The sequence below is a fragment of the Caretta caretta genome, chromosome 7 (genome assembly GCF_965140235.1).
Source record: "Caretta caretta isolate rCarCar2 chromosome 7, rCarCar1.hap1, whole genome shotgun sequence".
Lineage (NCBI taxonomy): Eukaryota > Metazoa > Chordata > Testudines > Cheloniidae > Caretta > Caretta caretta.
The window spans coordinates 95,226,105-95,247,420 of NC_134212.1; the positions used below are offsets into that span (position 1 = coordinate 95,226,105).

Below are 21,316 nucleotides of genomic sequence, written 5' to 3' on the forward strand. Positions count from 1 at the left end.
CAGAAGAACAAGGAAAAGGAAACGTGGAGCAAGAGAGTGATGGACACTGTAGTGTCAAAGACATAGGAACAGCGGGGGAGGGCCTCTACCAAGAGAAGGTCACTACTAAAACTTTAGTGAAGACAGCCTTTGTGGAATAGAAAGCCTAAAAGCCAAGAAGCAAAAAAGGGTTAAAGAATTTTAAAAGGGCAGGACCAGACTACTTCCTGCTCAGGGAGTTTAGAGGTGAAGGATGGGGCAGCAGTTAAAGAGGCAGAAGTAGTCAAGTGAGAGTTCCCTCAAGGCATGAGAAACCACATTTGTTGTTTTGATCGGCTCTGTCCAGTGATCACATCACTCCTTTCCAACCTCTTTCATAAGCTTTTCCCCAAGCCCAACGGTTTCTTCACTGAAGGGATCTAAGTCAAACAGTTCTGAATATCTCTTATATTGTTGGCTTATTTGTTCTGAAAGCCCAGGTACATTTGGTGTCCAACATTCCCTAGGAATGTGCTTTTGGGCAGTCTTCCACATCAGGAGACAAATTCTTCATAGTGCTTATGTGTTGCATTAATATTACAGAGTGATTCATCTAATTCAGAGGGAAAGCCTTCCCAAATCAGAAAAAGGTAATACCTTAAGTTAAACTAAATCTTGTTGACAATTCTCAAAAGACTGCAATTCGGTGATTCATACATCACTGGTGAAAATCCAGTGCAAGTGAATTTTGAAAATTGTGTTTTATTACCATCTACTGGTGAAAAAAATAAGTTTCTCACAAACATAGCATTTTCTAGCATACAACACTGGGGAAAACCCTAAAATATACAGAAATAAAGAGAGATTTAATGGTGTTAATAACTAAAAATCAAGATCAGATAAAACTGTTACCTACCTTTTGTAACGGTTGTTCCATTCTAGGTGTGTGCACACCCATGTGCACAGTTGTCAGAGACTTTTGATGTAGCCATATCTGTAGGGTCAGCTGCAGCGCCCCCCTGAGAGCTGTGCTCATGCATTGGTATATTGGGTGCGGCCAACCCTACACCCTCTCAGTTCCTTCTTGCCAGCAACTCTGACAGAGCGGTAGGAAGGCGGGTAATAGAATGGACATGAGCAACACATCTTGAAGAACAGTTAGTTACAAAAAGGTAGGTAACAGTTTTTTCTTCGAGTGCTTGCTCATTCCATTCTAGGTGACTCACAAGCAGTATCCTTGGAGGTGGGCTCAGAGTTCACAGTTTAGCAGCTTGTAATACTGCCCTACCAAAGCCAGCTTTGTCCCAGGCCTGCTGGGTAAGTGCATAGTGGGACGTGAATGTATGGAGGGACGATCAGGTAGCTGCCCTATAGATGTCCTGGATAGGCACTTGGGCCAGAAAAGCTGCCAAAGAGGCCTGCACCCTGGTCGAGTGGGCAGTTACAATTGCCAGGAATGGCACTTTTGCCTGATCGTAGCAGCAGTGAATGCAGGTGGTGATCCACAAAGAAATTCTTTGAGCAGACACTGGGCGACCTTTCATCATCCTATCAGCCACAGAGACGAATTGCATCAACTTACAGAATGGCCTGGTGCTTTCAATGAAGGACAGCTCCCTCCTGACGTCTAGGGAATGCAGCCTACACTCTTCCTCCGACTTATGCGGCTTTAGAAGAAAAAAGAGCCAGGTAAGTAAGTGTCCTGGACCATATGAAACAGAGAGACCACCTTGGGCAGGAAAGCAGGGTGTGGAGTCAGCTGGAGCTTGTCTTTGTAAAAGACTGTTTAGGGCAGTTCTGAGGTGAGCTCCCTAATCTCAGAGGCTGGGTGGACAGATGTTACTGTAACCAGGAAAGGAGAAGGAGAGAGCAGGAAGCCAGAGGCTCAAAAATGGGGTCTTGTGAGCCGTTACAGCATCAGATTCAGGTCCCATGGAGGAACGGGATCCCTGACATGCGGGTAGAGGCGCTCAAGGCCCTTGAGGAACCTGGCAGTCATGTCCTGGGCGAAAACAGACCTTCCCTTGAGCAGCGGATAGAAAGCCAAGATAGCCGCCAAGTGGTCCTTGACAGATGAAAGGGACAGGCCTTGGAGACTGAGATGCAGAAGGTAGTCCAGGATTAACTGCAGTGAGGCTCACTCAGGCTGAACGCCTTTGTGTGAGGTCCAACAGGCGAACCGCTTCCATTTGGCCAGGTAGGTTGCTCTGGTGGACAGCTTTCTACTGTCCACTGACCTGTTGGACATCGACCGAGCACTGCGGCTCCTGAGCATTTAACCATGCGGGAGTCTGCCATGGTTCTAGGATAGGAGGTCTGGCTTCAGCAGTAGCTGCAACGGAATGGCCAGGGAGAGGTTCAGGAACAAGCCAAACCAGTGCTGGTGTGGCCAAGCTGGCACTATGAGGATTACCTTTGCCCTGTCCTGCTTGATCTTCATGAAGACACTGAATTAATGGTACTGGGGGGGGGAAGGCGTAAAACAGAGCCCCCGACCACATGAGCAGAAAAGCATCTAAAAGGGAGCCTCTGTCGATCCCCAGAATTGAGCAGAAAAACATGGCATTTCCTGTTCTGTCTGGACGCAAACAGGTCCACCTGGGAGTTCCCCACTTGTGGAAGACGAAGCTGACCACTTCTGAATGGAGGGACCTCTTGTAGCAAGAAGGTCCTGCTGAGGCCATCTGCTTTGTGCTCGGGTGCACCCACAAAATGATTGCTTCTGGCCTCCTTGGTTCGGGGGTGGGGGGAGGGAGTCAGACTGAGCAGACTAGTGGGAAGATGATGGGTTCCTGCAAGAGGAAGGACAGAGACCAAGGGATCTAAGCAGCAACACCCAACTGTGGAGTTCCCCAGGGCCTAGACTGCAGGGGTGGAGGAGGCAGAGGGCGTAACAGCTTCCTGGCCTGCTGAGGAGTGTGAAGGCCCAAGGAGCAGAGGGTGGCCCAGGAGTCAAGTCTGTGAGCTCAGAGAAGAGCCACACCCCTTCAAACAGGAGGTCCTGAATAGTGGCCTGCATCTGCTGGGACAACCTGGACTGCAGCCAGGAATGGCACCTCACGGTCACCATGGAGGTGACCACCCTAGCCACTGAGTCAGTAGCATCCCAGGCTATTTGGAGGGGCCCCCTCACCACTGCTGTGCCCTTGTCCATCGAAGCAGTGAACTCCCGGGCTCGATCTTGTGGAAGGGCCTATTTGAATTTGTTAGGGGAATCTCACAGGTTAAAATTGTATCTGCCTAATAGGGCCTGGTGGTTAGACACCCAAAATTTCAGGCTTGCCATTGAATAAATCTTTCTGTCAAATAAGTCCAGTCTTTTGGCATCTTTTTTTTTGGCGTGACACTGACTTGGCCCTTCCTGTCCCTTTCATTAACAGCAGACAACTAGTGATGTTGCTAGAGGGTATGGATACAGATATTCAAAACCCTTCTTCAGGGATGTAATACTTCTTTTCCACCAACTTCAAAGGCGGCGGAATGGAGGTGGAGGTTTGCAACAGCGATTTTGCAATTTTAAGGACCCCTGGGTGGATGGGCAGTGCAACCTAGGCCATGGTGGAGGAGGATATAATGTTAAAGAGCTTGCCTGACACCGCCTCAATTTGTATGTTCAAATTAGTAGCCACCCTTGTAAGGAGGGCCTGGTGCTCCCTGAAGTCATCAGGAGGACTGCCTGTTTGGGAGGGACCTGCCACCACTTTGTCCGGTGACAACAACTGCACCACCTATGGAGGAGCAGGTTCCCCCCACCCTCTCTGGGGATGGCTTCTTAGGTGCTGGAGTTCAGTGAGCTCTCCCGGATTGGATTCGGTACCGTGTTCTGACTCCAGTGCTGGTGGTGCCAGGGCTGGTTTGTCTGAGGTGGCCCAGGAGGACTGGTGGGAAAATGGGACCGGCATTACTAGCACATTCGCACGGGTTCCAGTACGGCCATTGAGTGGGCCACTGTCCCTGCTGCCACGAGGTCCACGCCAATCTCACGCGTCAGTGGCGAATCACCCCTCCGTGGCAAGGGGCTGAACTCCTGGTTTGACTTGGACCATTGCTCTTCTGGTGATCAGGGCGGAGCCATCGAGGCCTGAGTCTGCCAACTGATTCTGGTTGGCAACCAGCAAGGCAAGGGTGAGGAACACCACCTGCCTGACAATCGATACCGGGGGGAAGGGGACTGCTGTCATGACAAGTGGCCCCAGCCTCGCTGGGACCAACGTCTGTGAGACCATCTGGGTGAAGGTGAGCTAGGTTGCGGCGATCTTTGATGGGAAGCTCATCGTTCCGGTGGTATGGGGACTGGTGCTGCAACTCCAGTGTCTCATGTCTCGTAGAGGAAGAGCTCGTTGAGGACCTGGGCCTTCTGGTCAGAGAGCTAAGATACTGTGCCAGGGTCCGAGGCCGTGGAGATGGAGATCTGAGCCTGCGGTCCAGTGACAGAGGGTGTTCCACTGCCCTATGAGGCAGTACCATGATCAGCTTGCCCCTAGATGTCAGGGTCTTAGACGAGTCTGTCACCTGATGCAGCATCTGCGGTGCCAGTCGGCCTACTTGTTCTTTAGCTACCGGGGCTGCTTCGGGCAATGAGGGCTCTGGGAGAGACCGGGGTCCCCTACTTGTCTCTGGAGTTGGATCTCTGGCCAGGCTTTGGGGGGGGGGGGGGGGGTCAGACCTCTATGGTACACCAATGAAGCCCCAGGGAGGGCACATGGCCTGACATAGGTCATTTGCCCAGAGCCCCTTTCCCTTCCAGTGCTGGGGGGCTCTTATTCTTTTGCCATTTCTTAGGCACCAGTGAGGGGGAATGGTGCCAGGCGGAGCACTTTGCACTGAAGCGCCAGCGTGGTATCCAAGTGGGAGGGCTCCGATGCAGGACGAATCGCAGCCTCCAACAGGAGGGCCCTCAAGCAGACACCCCGCTTCTTTTGAGTTCTAGGTAGAAAGTTTTTACAGATTCAACACTTGTCCTTTCTATGGGATTCCGCCAAACACTTAAAACAGCTGTGGGGGTGTGTGCGCGTGTGTGTGTGTCACTGTTAGGCATCAGCCTACTGCTCGATGAGCATGGTTTGAAGGTTTATACCTACAAACTATTTATACAAAAAAAGATAAACCAGTGGTTCTCAAACTGTGGGTTAGGACCCTAATATGGGTTGTGACCTTGTTTTAAGGGGGTTGCCAGGGCTGGTCTTAGACTTGCTGGGGCCCAAGCCCTAGCCCCTCACGCAGGGCCAAAGCCGAAGACTGAGGGCTTCAACTCTGGGCTGTGGTGATCAGGTTACAGGCCCTTTGCCTAGGTGGTGGGCCTCAGGCTTCAGTCCCTCCTCCTGGGGTTGTGCAGTAATTTTTGTTGTCAGAAGGGAGTTGTGGTGCAATGAAATTTGAGAACCCCGAGATAAACAAAGACTGTAAAGAACCGTTAATGCTCTTGCAATTTGCAAGACAAGGCGCTCCAACCAACCATCACGGGCGGTAAGAAGGAACTGAGAGGACATAGGGTCAGTAGTGCCTAATATACCGACGCATGAACAGGGCACTCAAGGGGGCACCACAGCTGATCCTATGGATACCACTAAGGCAAAAGTCTCTGACAACTGTGCATGTGGGCACACACAAGCCTAGAATGGAATCAACATGAGCATGCACTTGAAGAAAAACTGGTTACTTCTTAAGGTGCCTGCAATATATTTAAAACTGTACTTGATCTTCATTTAGATTTTTCAGAGAGGTCAGCTAGGGATAAAGGACAATGTATACCATTCACTAGAATTTTATTTTCATTACTAGTATCTCATTTTTGCCCTTATATACACACAGGTGCCCCTCCTAGTGACTTCTATCTGAACTGAACCTATGTGAGAACTAAGTTGGTTCCTTGTGGCTAGTGAACAATAAGAGGACAAAGAACACACATGTATTCAAACATAACTCCAACTTACCTCAAGGGGCATTAGTCTAATTAGTGTTGCAAAGCACTGAGTAGCCATGAAACGTACACTGTCCGTCTGATCACTCATTCGACCCAAAACTGGGACCACTAGAAGGACAATATATGGAACAATACCAACATCTAGCTGTTCCATTACAGCTGTATTTGTTATTAAGGAAATATTTTAACCGGTTCAGTACCTGCTTTACACTACAAATGGTATATTTTGTACTTGCGATTAGTAGTCAAAACTTCAATCATATTCTGTACATCAGCAAAAAATTTGCATCATTAAGTCAACAGGAGTAGAATTTTATACAAATATATCGGGGGAGACAATTTCAGAAATGCATATATCAACTAGTTATTTAAGGATGACCCTCCTAGAAATGCTGCAATGCTTTGAAAGGAACACTGAAAACAAAACAGAGGCTTCATCTTGCCAAAGGAGTTTCAAAATTAAAGTTCAAACTAAACAGAAATCATGTTGACATTTTAAGAAGTCAAACGTAGATTGACGTAGACTACACATCTCCGGGGGGGGGAAGAGCTCTTGCTGGGCAGCGTGGCTGGCTCTGGCATGGTATGGGGGCGGGGGGCAGTCAGGGGACAGGGAGCAGTTGGATGGGACGGAGGTTCGGGGTGTGGTCAGGGAACGGGGGGCTGGATAGGCGTGGGAATCCCGGGGGGCCTGTCAAGGGGCAGGGGTGTGGATAGGGGTCGGGGCAGTCAGGGGACAGGAAGAAGGGGGGCTGGATAGGGGGTGCGGTTCCTGGGGAGGGGGTCAGGGGACAAGGAGCAGGGGAGGGGTTGGATGGGTCGGGGATTCTGAGGCCAGGCAGTCAGGGGGTGGGGGCCAGGCTGTTTGAGGAAGCACAACCTTCCCTACCCAGCCCTCCATATAGTTTTGAAACCCTGATGTGGCCCTTGGGCCAAAAAGTTTGCCCACCCCTGGCATAGAGGGTTAGAAATTGGATCTTTATGAATTATCTGAAAAATACTGAAGTGGAGTGTTCGTGTGTACGATGTAGATTTTTAGCTGATAATGGACAGAATGCTTTTCTTTCGAAAGTAGAACTAGTATTCATCTTGGAAAATAATTGTTTGTAGCATTAATACTATTATTTAGGTGATAAACTTTGTTTTTGCAATATTTATGTGATCGGAATTAAGATTGCATATTTTCTGTTGAGGAGGCATATGAATTATGACTAATGGATCAGAGAGATATGGAGGAGAAAGCTAAATTATAATTGTGAATTGCAAGGTTTAGATGAGATATAAACCATAAAAGAGGCAGAAAGTTGCTAGTTGTGTCCATCTATATCCCCAGTCACCACTACGAGCCTGGTCTCCCTCCCATCACTATGCTTCCCTACATATACAGCTTTTATCAAATAAATAAAACCTAAATGTTTATATCGGAGGGAGGCATGGTGGGGAATATGGATAGCGGAGTGGAGCTAGTGATGTATGGGAAAAATATTTGGGAGCAAACTGTGGGAAGCAGGGTGGTATGAGGGCACGGATGCAATGCAAGAGAGAAGAGTAAAGTGGACGCAGAGCTGCAGAGGGCTAGGTCATGTGTGGGCTGTGCATGAGGTAGATGGGAAACAAGTGGGGTGGAAGAGAGCTCCAACAAACTGGTTACGGTTCATCAGAATGTAGTATCTATCAGCTCCTCCTATGTCAGCTTAGTCCCCACATACTTTCTCAACCCCTTTGGCTCTCCCTGGTATTGCTGCATGTTGCACCAGAAGAGCTGATGGGGAAAGGTGGTAACAGGTGAGAGTTTAAGTTGATGTGAGGGACTGAATGGCGATCTGCAGCTGTACAGATGTAGCCTAGATAGTTTTGATCAAGGCATCAGTACTTAAAAGCATTCCTCCATCCTGCCTTATATCACCAGCACATCAGGCAGCAGCATCCAGGAATCAGAATTTCTACACAGAGGCACTGGTGCATTGAGGGTTCCCCTGGGTAGGTGACATGGCTGTTTAGCTAGAGAAATGCAAAGAAATCTGAACACAATGACAAACTTCCAAAAGTTAGTAAACTTTTTCCTAAAAAATTAACTAGGAAATTCAATTTTGCAACAACTAAGATAACTGGAGACCAAACAGAGGGATTTTAGCCTCCTGAAAATGCAAAATTTTAACATGTGCTACACTACAGAGTTGCTTGTGACACCCCCATAATATTTTTTAAAAGTTTAACTAAAGTAGCACAAAAAAATTCTAGGCTGGACACACAATAGGACTAAATAGGTCCTCCAACACTGAAAACTGCACAATCCAAAGATTTAATGTACCATTAGTGATAAGCACCAGCATACTGCTATTGCCAGAAATCTTCATGTTCTGTAGCAGATACTGCAGACTGTGATAGTGCATATCATTACTCAGACTAAGTGCTGAGTAACTCAAAATATGGAAATTACTGACACCATAAAAGGAGAAAAATGTCAAGCAGAAAAATAGGGTGGGTGGTCATAAACACACTACCAATTTTGTAAGATTTTGCATTCTGATTGAAACTATGAAGTAATAGCTCATTCTACTGGATACAGGCTAAAGGTTTCCCTTCTGCTTCAGATCCAGAAATCACTGCTGGCTCATTTGCTCTGTTATTTCACATGCAAATCAATCAAGATAATTTGTTTATTTTCAGTCATTTGAAAGTGAAGCTTTCTTTGGTTCTGAGAAGTTTCTACCAGTCTTCAAGATGGTTCATACAATCATTTCAATCTTTAAAATGAAGACAAAAATAGTTACCTGCCTTCTCTGTTCAGTTAGGAGGTCATTTGCTTTGGTTAGATCAGAACTATTTTCTTTAAAAAGGCTCAGAGTAGTTTGGGCTTTTTCTATTAAAAATTTTTTCTCTGATATTACCAACGAAAGGAGAGATTACTTACCTACAAGGTAACTGGAGTTCTTTGAGATGTTTTGTCGCTATGGATGCTCCAATTCATACATGCATGCATGCCCACATGCCTTTGATCAGAGATTTTCAACAGCAGAATCCATGGGTTTGCACCTCTGCTCTACATCTCCTTGTGCTCTGGTCTGAAGATATGTAGGGAAGGGCAGACCCGCTGCTGCTCCAGTTCATTCTCTACCATGCAACTTGGTGAGAGACCAGGACTCAAAAGCAGAAGGGAAGAAGAGCAGCTAGTGGAGCACCCATAGGGACAAAGCACCTCAAAGAACTCCAGTTTCTGTACAGGTGAGTAACCTCTCCTTTGAGTAGTGGTCCCTATGGGTGAGCCACTTCAGGTGACCCCCTAGCAGTGCCCAGACTACTGAGTTAGGAGCTGGCAGGGTCTAGTACCGATTGGAAGACAGCCATCCCAAAGGCTGCATTTGCTTAGTGCTTGGAAAAATCAGGGGGTGGCCTTACAGATGTCTAAAACAGTAGCAGTTTTTAAGCAGAGCCATAGAGGGAAACCGTTCCCTAGTACAGTGGGCAGTCACCCTAGAAGAAGGGTGCCATGCAGAAGCTTCAGAGCATGACAGAATACAGCCCAAAACCCATTTAGACAGTCTTTGAGCAGATATATAGAAACAAAGAGCCTAGGGGAGGCTTTGGTACTATGGAGGTAGATGCCTACAGTTCTTCTAACATCCAGGATGTGAAGATCAGTTTCTTTCCTAGAACTGTGAGGTTTAGGGTAGAATAGCAACTGAATATTCTGATTAAATATGGCTGTATGAAAAGATCTAGGGTAGGAAACGAGGGTGTTGATGAAACGTCACTTTGTCCCAGCAGAAAAAACTGTGCAAGGTGGGTCAGCCATAAGGGCGCCCAATTCCTCAAATCTCCTAGCCAAGGTGATTGCTACTAAGCAGGAGGTCTTGAAAGATAAATGAAGCAGAGAGCAGCTCACCATGGGCTTGAAGAATGGTTTCATCAGAGCACTTGGGACAAAGTTGAATCCCAAGATGGTGCAGGCTCTCTGACAAAGAGAAAAGGCACATAAATGGGGTCCCAGACAGATTTTGCTGGGATCCTTCCACCGAGGGAGTTGAGAATCTTCTGCAGAATAGACACCCTCTTGGCCAAGCTGTGTTTGTTGGGTTCGTAGACTGTCCTGACCTAGGCTTGGAGATATTGCAAATCAACCCCAACATTTGTGGGACATAACAAATGTAACCTAACAGCTTACAGGCAGATCCAACCTATAGTTTGAGGACTCCTCTGAATGTCCAAGATTAGGTTGCTGAATCTGATGGCAAGAAAGCTCTAGTGGTTCTGGAATCAAGCGTAATTTCTATAAACTTGATGCACTGGACTGGCATCAAGATAGACAATTCTAAATTCAGCCTCAAAGAGCAGAACAGGACCAGAGCCTTAAAGCCTGCAGACTGAACCTCTACAAGGGACCAGCCCCAGAGAAGCCAGTTGTCAAAGTAGACAGCTGCTGGCAAAACAAAAACGCAGAATCATGTATATGTAGGGCTGGAAGAAACCTTGAGAGCTCATCTAGTCCAGCCCACTGCACTGAGGCACAACCCAAGTAAAACTAGACTATCCCGGACAGGTGTTTGTCCAATCTGTTCTTAGAAACCTCCAATGATGGAGATTCCATAACTGCCTTTGGAAGCCTATTCCAGTGCTACCATCCTGATAAAGTTTTTCCTAATATCTAACCTAAATCTCCCTTCCTGCAGTTTAAGCTGATACTTATTGTCCTATCTTCAGTGGACAGGGAGAACAGATCACTGTTTCTCTTTAAAATTGCCCTCAACGTATTTGAAGACTTATCAGGTCCCTGGTCCCCATTCCCTCCGTCTTCTTTTCTCAAGACTAAACATGCCCAGTTTTTAAAATTTTCCTTGTAAGGTGAGGTTCTCTAAATCATTTTCATTGCTCTCCTCCAGATTCTCTCCAATTTATCCTCACCTTTCCTAAAATGTGGTACCCAGAACTAGCTCAAGTGCTGTGTTGGAGGCCTCTCCAGTGCCGAGTAGAGCAGACAATTACCTCCAATGTCTTATGACTGACACTCATGTTAATGCTAATGCCATTCTGGAGTGTCTTTCATAACTGCATCACACTGCTGGCTCATATTCAATTTGTGATGCACTATACCTCCCACGGCCTTTTCCGTAGTACTACCACCAAGGCAGTTATTCCCCATTTGTAGTTGTGCATTTGATTTTTCCTCAAATGTAGTACACATTGCACTTGTCTTTCTTCTTGATTATTTCAGACTAATTCAAAGTCATTCTGAATTCTAATACTGTCCTCCAAAGTGCTAGCAACCCCCTCCCCCACCTTGGGGTCATCCACAAATTTTTATAAGCATACTGTCTACTCCATTATTCAAGTCAAATAATGAAAACATTGACTAGTACCATACCCATGACTAGGGCCCTACCAAATTTTTCATGGCCATGAAAAATGCATCATGGACCAGGAAATCTGGTCTTGTGTGTGCTTTTATCCTATATTGTACAGATTTCTCGGGGGAGACCAGCATTTCTCAAACTGGGAGTCCTGACCAAAAAGGGAGTTGCAGTGGGGTTGGGGTGGTCCTCAAGGATTTTAGGGGGGGTCATGGTATTGCCACCCTTATTTCTATGCTGCCTTCAGAGCTAGGCAGCCAGAGAGCAGTGGCTATTGGCCAGGTGCCTAGCTCTGAAAGCAATGCCCCACCAGCAGCATTACAGAAGTAAGAGTGACAATTCCATACCATGCCATCCTTACTTCTGCGCTGCTGCTAGAGGTGGCTTTGCCTTCAGAGCTGGGCCACTGCCCTCCAGCTGCCCAGCTCTGAAAGCAGTGCTGCAGCCAGCGGCAGCGCCGGAGTAAGAATAGCAGTACGACCACCTCTACCCCCTACAACAACCCTGTGACCACCACACAACTCCTTTTTGAATCAGGATCCCTACAATTACAACACTGAAATTATACATTTAAATGTCTGAACTCATGAAATTTATGATTTTTAAAATCCTATGACAGTGAAATTGACCAAAATGGAATGTGAATTTGGTAGTGCCCTACCTATGTCAGACCCCTGCAGGGCCCCACTAGATATGGCCTCCCAGCTGAACAATGGATCATTGATAACTACGCTTTGAGTATGGTCATTCAACAGTTATGGACCCACTTTACAGTAATTTCATCTAACTAAGAGACACCACAAGGCTCTGTCTCAGGCTATAGGTGGTTGAAAAGGAACTGAAGCAGGAGCGAGTCTGCCCTTCCCTATAAACTCTCAGATTGAAGCTTGAGGATGTGTAGGGCGCGGGCTTGGACCTGTAAACACTGCCATAAAAAATTTCCAATCAAAGGTGCATGGGCATGCATGCATCTGAAGAAAAGCACCCACAGGGAAAAGCACTTGAAGAAGAACGCTGCATTTGTTGTTCCAACTTCTATTATCACTACAAATCCTGCATTTTGGGACAAATAATTTAACACACATATTTACCAGATTTCAAAAAAGACAAAAAACACTGAAGGTATCACAACTGTTCGGGTATATAGGACAGAGAGCTGTCTTACATATGAAGACAGACATGAAATAAAAGGGGTATATGAACAACCCTTTGTACATATTGTTTGCAACATGGGAATTGCCACATTGGATCACATCAGTAAGTCAGAGTCTGGAATCCTGCCTCTAACAGGGACAGATGCTTCAGAAGTACCCTAGGCAGTTAGTGGTTGGCTAATGTCCTAAGCAAGAATGTTTAAATAACTCTCCAAGTTCTTAAGGTTAGATATTATCCACTTAATAGGTTTAATTTTTTTGATAGTCCTATTTAGCTATGGGCCTTGATGGTAATCTGCCACAGATTCATTACATGATATGCATACAATTTTATCATTTTAAAAACTTGTTGCCTTTCAGTTTTCATTGGAAAGATAATCCTGCAATTCTCTTTCACACTATCTCCACTAAAACCTCAACAGGAGCAAAAAAGCTCATCTGATGGGCAACTTAAAGTGATCCAACTGGAAGCCCAGCATCCTACACTAGGAGGATAAAACAAAATTTTACTTTTATTTTCTACTTTTCACACTACAGAAATTGTATTTTTTGCTAATCACGCAATTTTAGATAATACAAGCAAGGATACAAGCAAGCGCTTCAATTGCACCCTCTTGTTTGGTATTGTCATCTATTGCTCCCAGCCATGGAATAACCTTCTCTAACAAAATATTCATTGTATCCATGGTAGCTATTTTGCTCATAACACCTACACAACGAGCAACCATGTGTCTCACTGCAGTGCTTGGATGCTGAAGGCACACATAAAGATGAGGCAAATGCTTTATCAACTGAAAAGAAAAAAAAAGAAAGTCAGATCTCTATATTGCATATAAATATATTTATTTCATCAATTATTGTATCCTAGTCAATACCATAAGGATACCCAGATTAAGACTTCTGAATGCAGAGAGGTCTGAGAAAAAACAGTATACTGCCCATACAAACATAATGTAAGACTAATTTACTTGCACTTGGAACAAGGGATATTCTCCAGCACAGTAAGAAGTCAATTAGCAAAGCAAGACAGATGTATGAAGTTCTTAAACCTGAATTTAAAATTTAAGCACTCTATAGATAGGAAAGAAGTTTCAAACTGAAAAAGCATCATCTCAATCTGTGAGAGTTAAGTGCTCAGAACTTTTGAAAAAAATTTTAAAAAAAAATTTTAAAAAAAAGTGCTTACATATAGAATTAGGAAACTAACTTGAGGCTCTTTTTTAAAATCTTGGCATTTAAGTTCAGAAGAGTCTTTTCAGTTAGTCATTTTCTTCCTTGCTGACTATACAGGGAAATATTGGACCACATTCTATCCCAGTCATAATTGTATTGACCACCCTTCTTTCCACTTTAAATCATTTCACATTCCTGAGTCAACTACAGCAACTGCTTATTCAGAAAAGTAGAATTAGGAAAATATATTATATTTGTACCTATACTTTAATGCAGTTTAACAGCAAAGAAGAGACAGGCCCATATGACCAGTCAGCTCCACACAAACAATTTGGAAACCTCTGAACCAGAACAAAATACATTTAAATTCAAGGAGCTTACTGTTGTCTTTAAAACAATGTAAACTGCACTGTAGCTTGAATTTCAGATATTACCAACAACTACATTTCCAAATGGCTTTCCTCCCTCTTTATAGATGATATATGAAAAAATAAGATATTTTGATTTTCTTGACCTATCCTGCACCTTGTAGATAAAACAAATATGGAATTGAACTATATTTAAAAAGGCGCATGGCATAAAGAAGGGATAGAACATGCAGCTTTCATATCTAGAAGCTAAATAAAAAAAAAAATGCAGGAGGCGGTCTCTTTTCTTAAGGAGACTAATAAGTGATCTGAAGAGAGTACACAAGCAACCTAATAGCAATACAACTATAAAATGAACTGAAGTATTGTAAAAAAGTACAACAAACAATGGCAATGAATGCAAATTGTTTGGTCAGGAAATCACTTTGGAGTAGAACATGCTAATTACCAAAGGGTGAAGCTGAATGTCCATTGACGCTGCTGTTGTTTCAAACACCTGTAGAGAATTGACCAACTCCTGAGCAGACACATCTCCCTTTTCCAATAAGGATTTCCGATCTGTTAAAAACAAACAGACGTCCAGTTTCAGATAACACACATGCTATAAGAAAACAAAAAAACAAGAACATAATAAGAAGTGTACATACCAAAACTGTTTAGGTTAATATTATTTCTTAGTGGACCAACCATAGCATCCCAGAGATGTGGCAATCCTATTACCATTTCAGCACCGAAATGTTTAGCTATAGTAGATAAGGCAAATTCAGCTCCTCTCCTCTGTACAATATATGGCTTCTGAGCCTAGAATTAAAATATGGTTGAGGGAATAAGTAGATTAAAGGAATTTAAAAATGAAGCAAAGCTTGTTACATTCAAGCAAGGTTTAAGTGTTAAACAAATCTGCAAATTGCACAAAAAAAATAAAGAATGTCCTTCCCTGACTCAAACTTAAACAAATTTGATTGCATAACCAATATTATACACTACTGTTCAACAAGGGGAAGACTCAGGGCTTGTCTACATGAGGAAAAGCCTGGAATAGCTAGTGCATGCTAGCTACTCTGCATGAACGCCTCATGTGGAGAATCTTATTGTGCACTAAGAGTGCCCTGTCCAATTATTATAAGCTTATACTCTTTAGAAATGTATTAAGTTAAACCACACAAAGCCATTGTTAATGCACAGAAAGTGTCTCCAGACAGGAAGTTCATGAAGAATAGCTACTGGCTCTAAATTCACCCCCTAACCTGATGCTCATTAACTTCCCCACGTAGACAAGCTCTCAGAGTCTTATCAGAGCTTGCTGCACCTTTGGTGGTAGAAGATACTGAAGGACAGTTGGGGGATGCTCCAACTTTTATACCTTTGGAATCCTGTACCAAGAGAAAGGGAAGTAACTTCTGTGATTATTGCTCTCTGGAAGTTCACAGTACAGGCACTTACAATCTTTACAAGCGGTATTATGCAGGAGGGCAAACTGAACTATTTATAGTTCCTATGCAGCATCCAGTTAGCAGTTCCTTGTGTTTTAGCTCCCAATTTAACAAGGTAGTTAAGCAAATGCATAACTCTAAGCAGGGGAGTAGTCCTACTGAAGTCAAGGGGACTACTCACCTGCTTAAAGTTATGCATGTGTTTAACTACCTTGCTGAATCAGGGCCATAACTGCTTATGAAATTTGTTAGTCTCTAAGGTGCCACAAGTACCCCTTTTCTTTTTGCAAATACAGACTAATACGGCTGCTACGCTGAAACCTATGAATTTTGAGTTACAGTATAATAGATTCTGCCAGACTTACTCATGTTAAGTACTTAATGTTAAGCACTTAAGTCCTAGTGGAGCAAATGGGGCTCTTTGAACAGTAAGCATGGCAGAAAATACATCTTACTTTTGCAAATATCCAGTTGAAGTTCATACTTTGGATCTGTCTACACTAAGGAGTTTTAGAAGAAAAATCTGCACTGATGGGAGCCAAAGCATAGACAAGGCTCTGCCATGTATACTTGTAGAGCAGGTTTTTTTATATAAATAAATAAAAGATTCCCCCTATGTTTTCCACTAAGATTCCCTAGTGTAAATGCATCTCTTGAGTTTCAGAGCCACACAATAAGTTATTTGGCATTATAGAAACTTCATTTTTTCCCCCTCAGAGAAAACACAGCAAGCATCTCTTCCCCACAAAATACCTCAGAGAACAGCTTCCTCTTTTTATTGAGCATACAGAACTAATTTCATGCCATTTCCAGTTTACTGGTTGGAGTTACTCATAAAATATGAATTTATTTTCATGGTTTATGAACTTATAATCTAGAAAAACTTAAGCTTCTGCAGAAGATATCCAGTTCAACTTTTAAAATATCAAAGAGGAAGCACATTGTAAATTAATTCACTTAATTATTTACAAAAAGGCATGTATGTAGAACGTTTGTAAGGGAACTAAGTAATGTGTAATTACAAAGCCAAGTTATCATCTCTGACAACTTCCACATTCAAGCTAAAAGTTAGTGATGAGTAAGAAAGAAAAAGATTTTTGTCATTTAACCATGGTGACCTTACCTTAGAAATGATATTTTTCAAATGAATTTACACTAGTCTATTGTATGAAGCAGATCAGTTCTAAATTTTTTCTTTGATTTGCTAGGTGGCCAGTTGTTTGAAGACTAGCTATTATTCATATAGATTACATGTATCAGTCTAACACTACTTTCTACTGGGTCCCCCAAAGCAATACTAAATACAAATTTACACAGTAAATAATGGCTTAAAATAAAATTGTTTAGAAGTAGATTTTAATGTGAATAAGGTATTAATGGGATGCTTTCAGATTCTTTAATTCAACTAGTTAATACAACACTTGCAAAAATAATTGACACATTACAAATGTGAAATTCAGAGATACTTAAAAAGTCTTCGGGTTCTGTCTCAAATTTCTGTAATACATATTGAGCAGTCTTCTGTCCCTCCCCCCAACGTAGACACCAGGGAGAGGGCACACTTTTAATGTAGTACTTGAGAATTTAATTCTGCATGTCCCATTTACATGAATAGTTATTTTACTCAGGACTAAATGTTTCCCTTTAGAATTAGTTTATTTTAAGTTTAATACCACTACAGATATTTAATTCTTCCTCTATTTGAACATAAATTCTTCATGCTGCTTACAACATAAAAAAGTAAACATGGACTCAGTTTTTAATTAAGAAAAACTATTACGCCATCCTTTGTGTAACTCCATTGACTGAAATACAGCTACATTTAGAAGAACATGTCTTATTAAGTATAATGATAATCAATAATCTAGCTCTTTAAAAAAAAACCAACACACAAAAAAACAAACCAACCCAACTTATTTACCTCATCAAGTTCTGTGGTGAGGTTTCCACTACTGCCTGTTGGAAGGTCTGCAATTTGGGCTTTTGGAGCCTTTGGTGTAGGACCTCGCCTACTTGTGATGGCGAAAGCAGCTTTCTGAAGTCTATACAGAGTAATTATTCCTCTGTGCTTGGTGACAGTATGGTGCATCCCATCTCTCTCAGAGTTGGGTCCTATAAGAGGATAAAGTTGAAAATCTACTTTAAAATACAGTACCAGAAATGGGTGGCAGTGGTAACAATCTCAACTTGCTTTAGAAAGAAGGGTAAATATCATTTTGTGGATAATGAAAGAGGTGATTTGACTTGCACCAGATCACACCGTGGGTCAGTGAGAGCCAGGAATGGAAGCCACACCTCCCTAATTAGGGTGTGCCTAGTCCACTGAGCTACTCTGGAGAGAAACCACACACTAGTAGTGAGCAAGTAGTTCATAGTAAAATTGAATGTATAATTGCAAGAATTTAAGGAAAGCAGCTCATCAGACCAAAATTATCGTGATGCACACTCACTCCCCCATCTCTGTTTGTAGAGACTCGGAAGAATTTTACCCTGAAATTTAAGATGGGAAATATACTTTCGTTACCCACAGATCTAAAGGAAGAATTAATATAGATGTGGTTAACTAGCATTACTTTTTCAGTTACTTTTCAAGTAGTAGGAGTGGTATTAAAAAGATTAACCAACCACATTTTTAGGTTTCATCAGATATGTGAGTACCATATATGTATGTGTTACGTGGAATTTACTTCAGAAGTATTTTACTTCCAATTCTAAACACACATACAAAAGGACATAAAATGTTAGTCAAGTCACAATAAATTTAATATTTCAAAAATTTTGTTTCTTAAAGTTTAGGATTCAGATTGTTCATCTGAGAGGTAGAGATTTACTTTTCAGCCACAAGAATGGAAAAGCATTAATTTTCAGGACTATATTTGCAGGGTCTGATTTTTTCCGTTAACATCATTACATGTATTTGTGAACATTTAATTTTCAGTTGTCTTATGATTAGACTGCAGAACTACAACATGCAACCACATTAGGTTTATTCTATGTAAAATTGTACTAGCAATATTATTCTAACAGAATAGAAACACATCCCTCATTTCCACATAGCATCACACTTCTGCTCCATGAAACATTTCAATTTAAAAAACCATCCCAGGAGTCCGTTTTTTTGTTGTGTTTTAAAAAGTCTTCCACAGAAAAACTTCCAGAAAATTCACTAAGACCAATTCTTGAGCTACACTGCTATGTTCAAAAAATAAATGTACATAGCTACTAATTTTTCAGACATCTCCTACAGTTCTAACGAGAAGTTAAAACAGCTGATTGATTTTAAATACATAAGTAGAACACTCATGTAGATATCTACTATATAAAAACAACAAATATTTCATTTATGCAATTTTTTTCAAAAAACTGACACAGACTTCGACAATATACCTTTAGAGTTTTCATGGCTGCTTTGAGGTTGTGCAGGACATGCTGCTAAGGGAGTAAGATGTGGGTCCACACAGAGAGAGTTGCAGAGATTTTTTATGATCTTAGAGTTGGGGCATGGAGATCTTGATGTACACTGTTGAAGTAACTTAGCTACGCACAAAGCTGCATAATTTTGTACCAGTATGTTCTCTTCTTTTTTGACAGTTTCCATTAAAGGTTTTATGACAGGATTTAGTTTTTCTGGAAGTTGTTGTAAGCTCACAACAGCACATGCAGCAAAAGTATGGACTCGCAGCTGTAACACTTGCCATTCCTGGTTTGTTTCCGTAACCGTCATTTGGACTTGTTGTCGTTTACTGTCCAATTGTTGTAAAATATTAGGATTTAAATTAAAAGCTGATGTAACTTCATTGAAAACAGTAGTAACCTAATGAAAAGAAAACTAGAGTTAAAACCAATTTGTGCTTATAGCACAACCAGATTTCCTCTAAAAAAGAGGAGGTGGGGTTTGTGCATGATGAAAGAAATACTGGGTTAAAGACACAGGTGATCACACTTTCATTTCAACTTTAACACTGAGTGAAATTCTGGCCCCAGTGAAGCCAATGGGAGCTTTGCTTAAAATGTCTGCCCCCCCCTTTTTTTTTTTTTAAATGGGGAATAAAAAGTACTAGCTGGTACCTATGAATTGGGATTCCCACTACACATACACCATGTCAAAATACATTTTACATCCCGATTGAAGCTTTCTGTAGAATATTTAATGTGGCCCAGTTTTTTTCTTCTTCTATTTTCTTCTGTTTGACATTTCTTCTCTTCCCCCCACCCCTGACGAGTGCGTTTTACCTTACATCCCTCCAGTAGACTACCTTTCCTTCTCCCTTTCTAAATATCTCCCATCATTAATTTCTTTGTCTCTCCTCACTTTTGTTAATCATTCCATAATTTCTTTCCATTCATGCCCACAGCTCCCTTTGCCCTGCTTTCCCCCAGCTTACTTGCAGGACCCCTCTCCCACTATTCCTCATCTGGGACACAGATAAATGGTTAGAAGGATATCACATAAGTCCTGATTCCAAAGAGTGTTCTTCAGTATCTGCCTAACTCCTGTTAGTCAATTTTGCAGCAAGACCCAGATGACTGGCAAACTGGCAAGTCACTGAAGCTTGGGGGAGAGTCTGGGAATTCCCTATATTTAAGTTGTCCTGTGCCCAGCCAGAAATAGCTAGACATTCTATGGATTACCAGCATGGGGGTCTGAGAAAAAGAGAGACAGGCAAGAAGAGCTGTGCTGTCCAGCATACTGGGGCAAGACGTGCAATGCTACAGAGTCATGTGGAAGTTGAGCTGCTCCTCAGCTGACTTTGTAATAAAAGGATTGCAGTGCTCCTGGAACACTCAAGATCTTTGGATTTGACATGGGCCTTATGTCTGCTGTTCAGCAAATGCTGATTGATCTCACTACCCTGAAACTTGCTCCAGGCACACAGGTGGGTAGAGAGCAAGAGGAAATCTGGTAGGGACACTGCTGCACCTACTCTGTGGTACAGAGCTCATTACTAGATGAAAATACTAACATTGTTAGTAATGAGACAGCATGCACAAGTGTTCACTAAATATTTGTGCTGCATTTGTACAGAAGCAGAATGATAGATTCATATCATGGAGAATGATGCAATACTTTCCTGTTCATTAGTAACTAAGGAGGGTTAGACAACCTCTGCTAGGGATAAGTGTTTTTAAATCATCAGGCCTAGATAACTTGCACCCAAGAGTCGACTGAGGAGATCCGATTGCTGACCTTTATTTTTAATACATCTTGGAATACCAGAAAAATTCCAGAAGCCTGGAAGAGTGCCAATGTGGTGCCAATATTAAAAAAGGGCAAACAAAAAACAGAAGACTCGGGTAGGTACAGGCTAGTTAGCTGGACATTAATCCAGGGAAAAATAATGAACAAGTGGATATGGTATTCAATTGAAAGATTAAGGATGGAAATATAATTAATGCCATTCAACTTTGTTTTATGGAAAAAAAGCCTTGTCAAATGCACCCGATTTCACTCTTTGAGATTACAAGTTTGGTTGATAAAGGTAACAGTGTAGATTTAATATACCTTGATTTAGTATTGCACTACATTCTGAATAAGAAGTTAGCATAACAGAATAATCACTAAAGACACAGGTTAAATGGATTAAGAACTATCTGGTAGGTCTCAAAAAGTAGTTGTCAATGGGAAATCATCATCATATAGACATGTTTCTAATGAGGTTCTTCAGGTATCTGTTTGAGCCTAAAATACTATTCACATTTTTGTCAGTGATCTGGAAGCAACTATAAAATCACTGCTGATAAAATTTGTGGATAATACAATGATCACGCAGTGATAAATAACGAGGACAGGTTAGTCACACAGAGCAAGCCGATCACTTGGTAATCTGCATCCTTTCACAGAGAATGAGTTTTAATACAGCCAAATGCAAAGTTCCTGGATGCATGTCACATCTACAGAATGGGAGACTGTATCCTGGAAAGCAATAATTCTGAAGAGGATTTAGGAGTCATAGTGGAC

The 21,316-nt window shown here is 42.4% G+C and overlaps 1 protein-coding gene across 4 annotated transcripts in view; it reads right to left on the bottom strand.

The window, feature by feature from the left end:
* BTAF1 (B-TFIID TATA-box binding protein associated factor 1) overlaps window positions 1-21,316 on the bottom strand; it is a 97,008-nt gene that overhangs the window by 34,419 nt on the left and 41,273 nt on the right. For all 4 annotated transcript variants that reach the window (XM_048858565.2, XM_048858563.2, XM_048858564.2 and 1 more), the window contains exons 20-25: window positions 18,745-19,171; window positions 17,279-17,469; window positions 14,572-14,725; window positions 14,373-14,482; window positions 12,973-13,174; window positions 5,892-6,040 (exon numbers count right to left, since the gene is read on the bottom strand). In XM_048858565.2, the coding sequence (XP_048714522.1) occupies window positions 5,892-6,040; window positions 12,973-13,174; window positions 14,373-14,482; window positions 14,572-14,725; window positions 17,279-17,469; window positions 18,745-19,171 (1,233 nt within the window). The remainder of the gene's footprint in view (window positions 1-5,891; window positions 6,041-12,972; window positions 13,175-14,372; window positions 14,483-14,571; window positions 14,726-17,278; window positions 17,470-18,744; window positions 19,172-21,316) is intronic.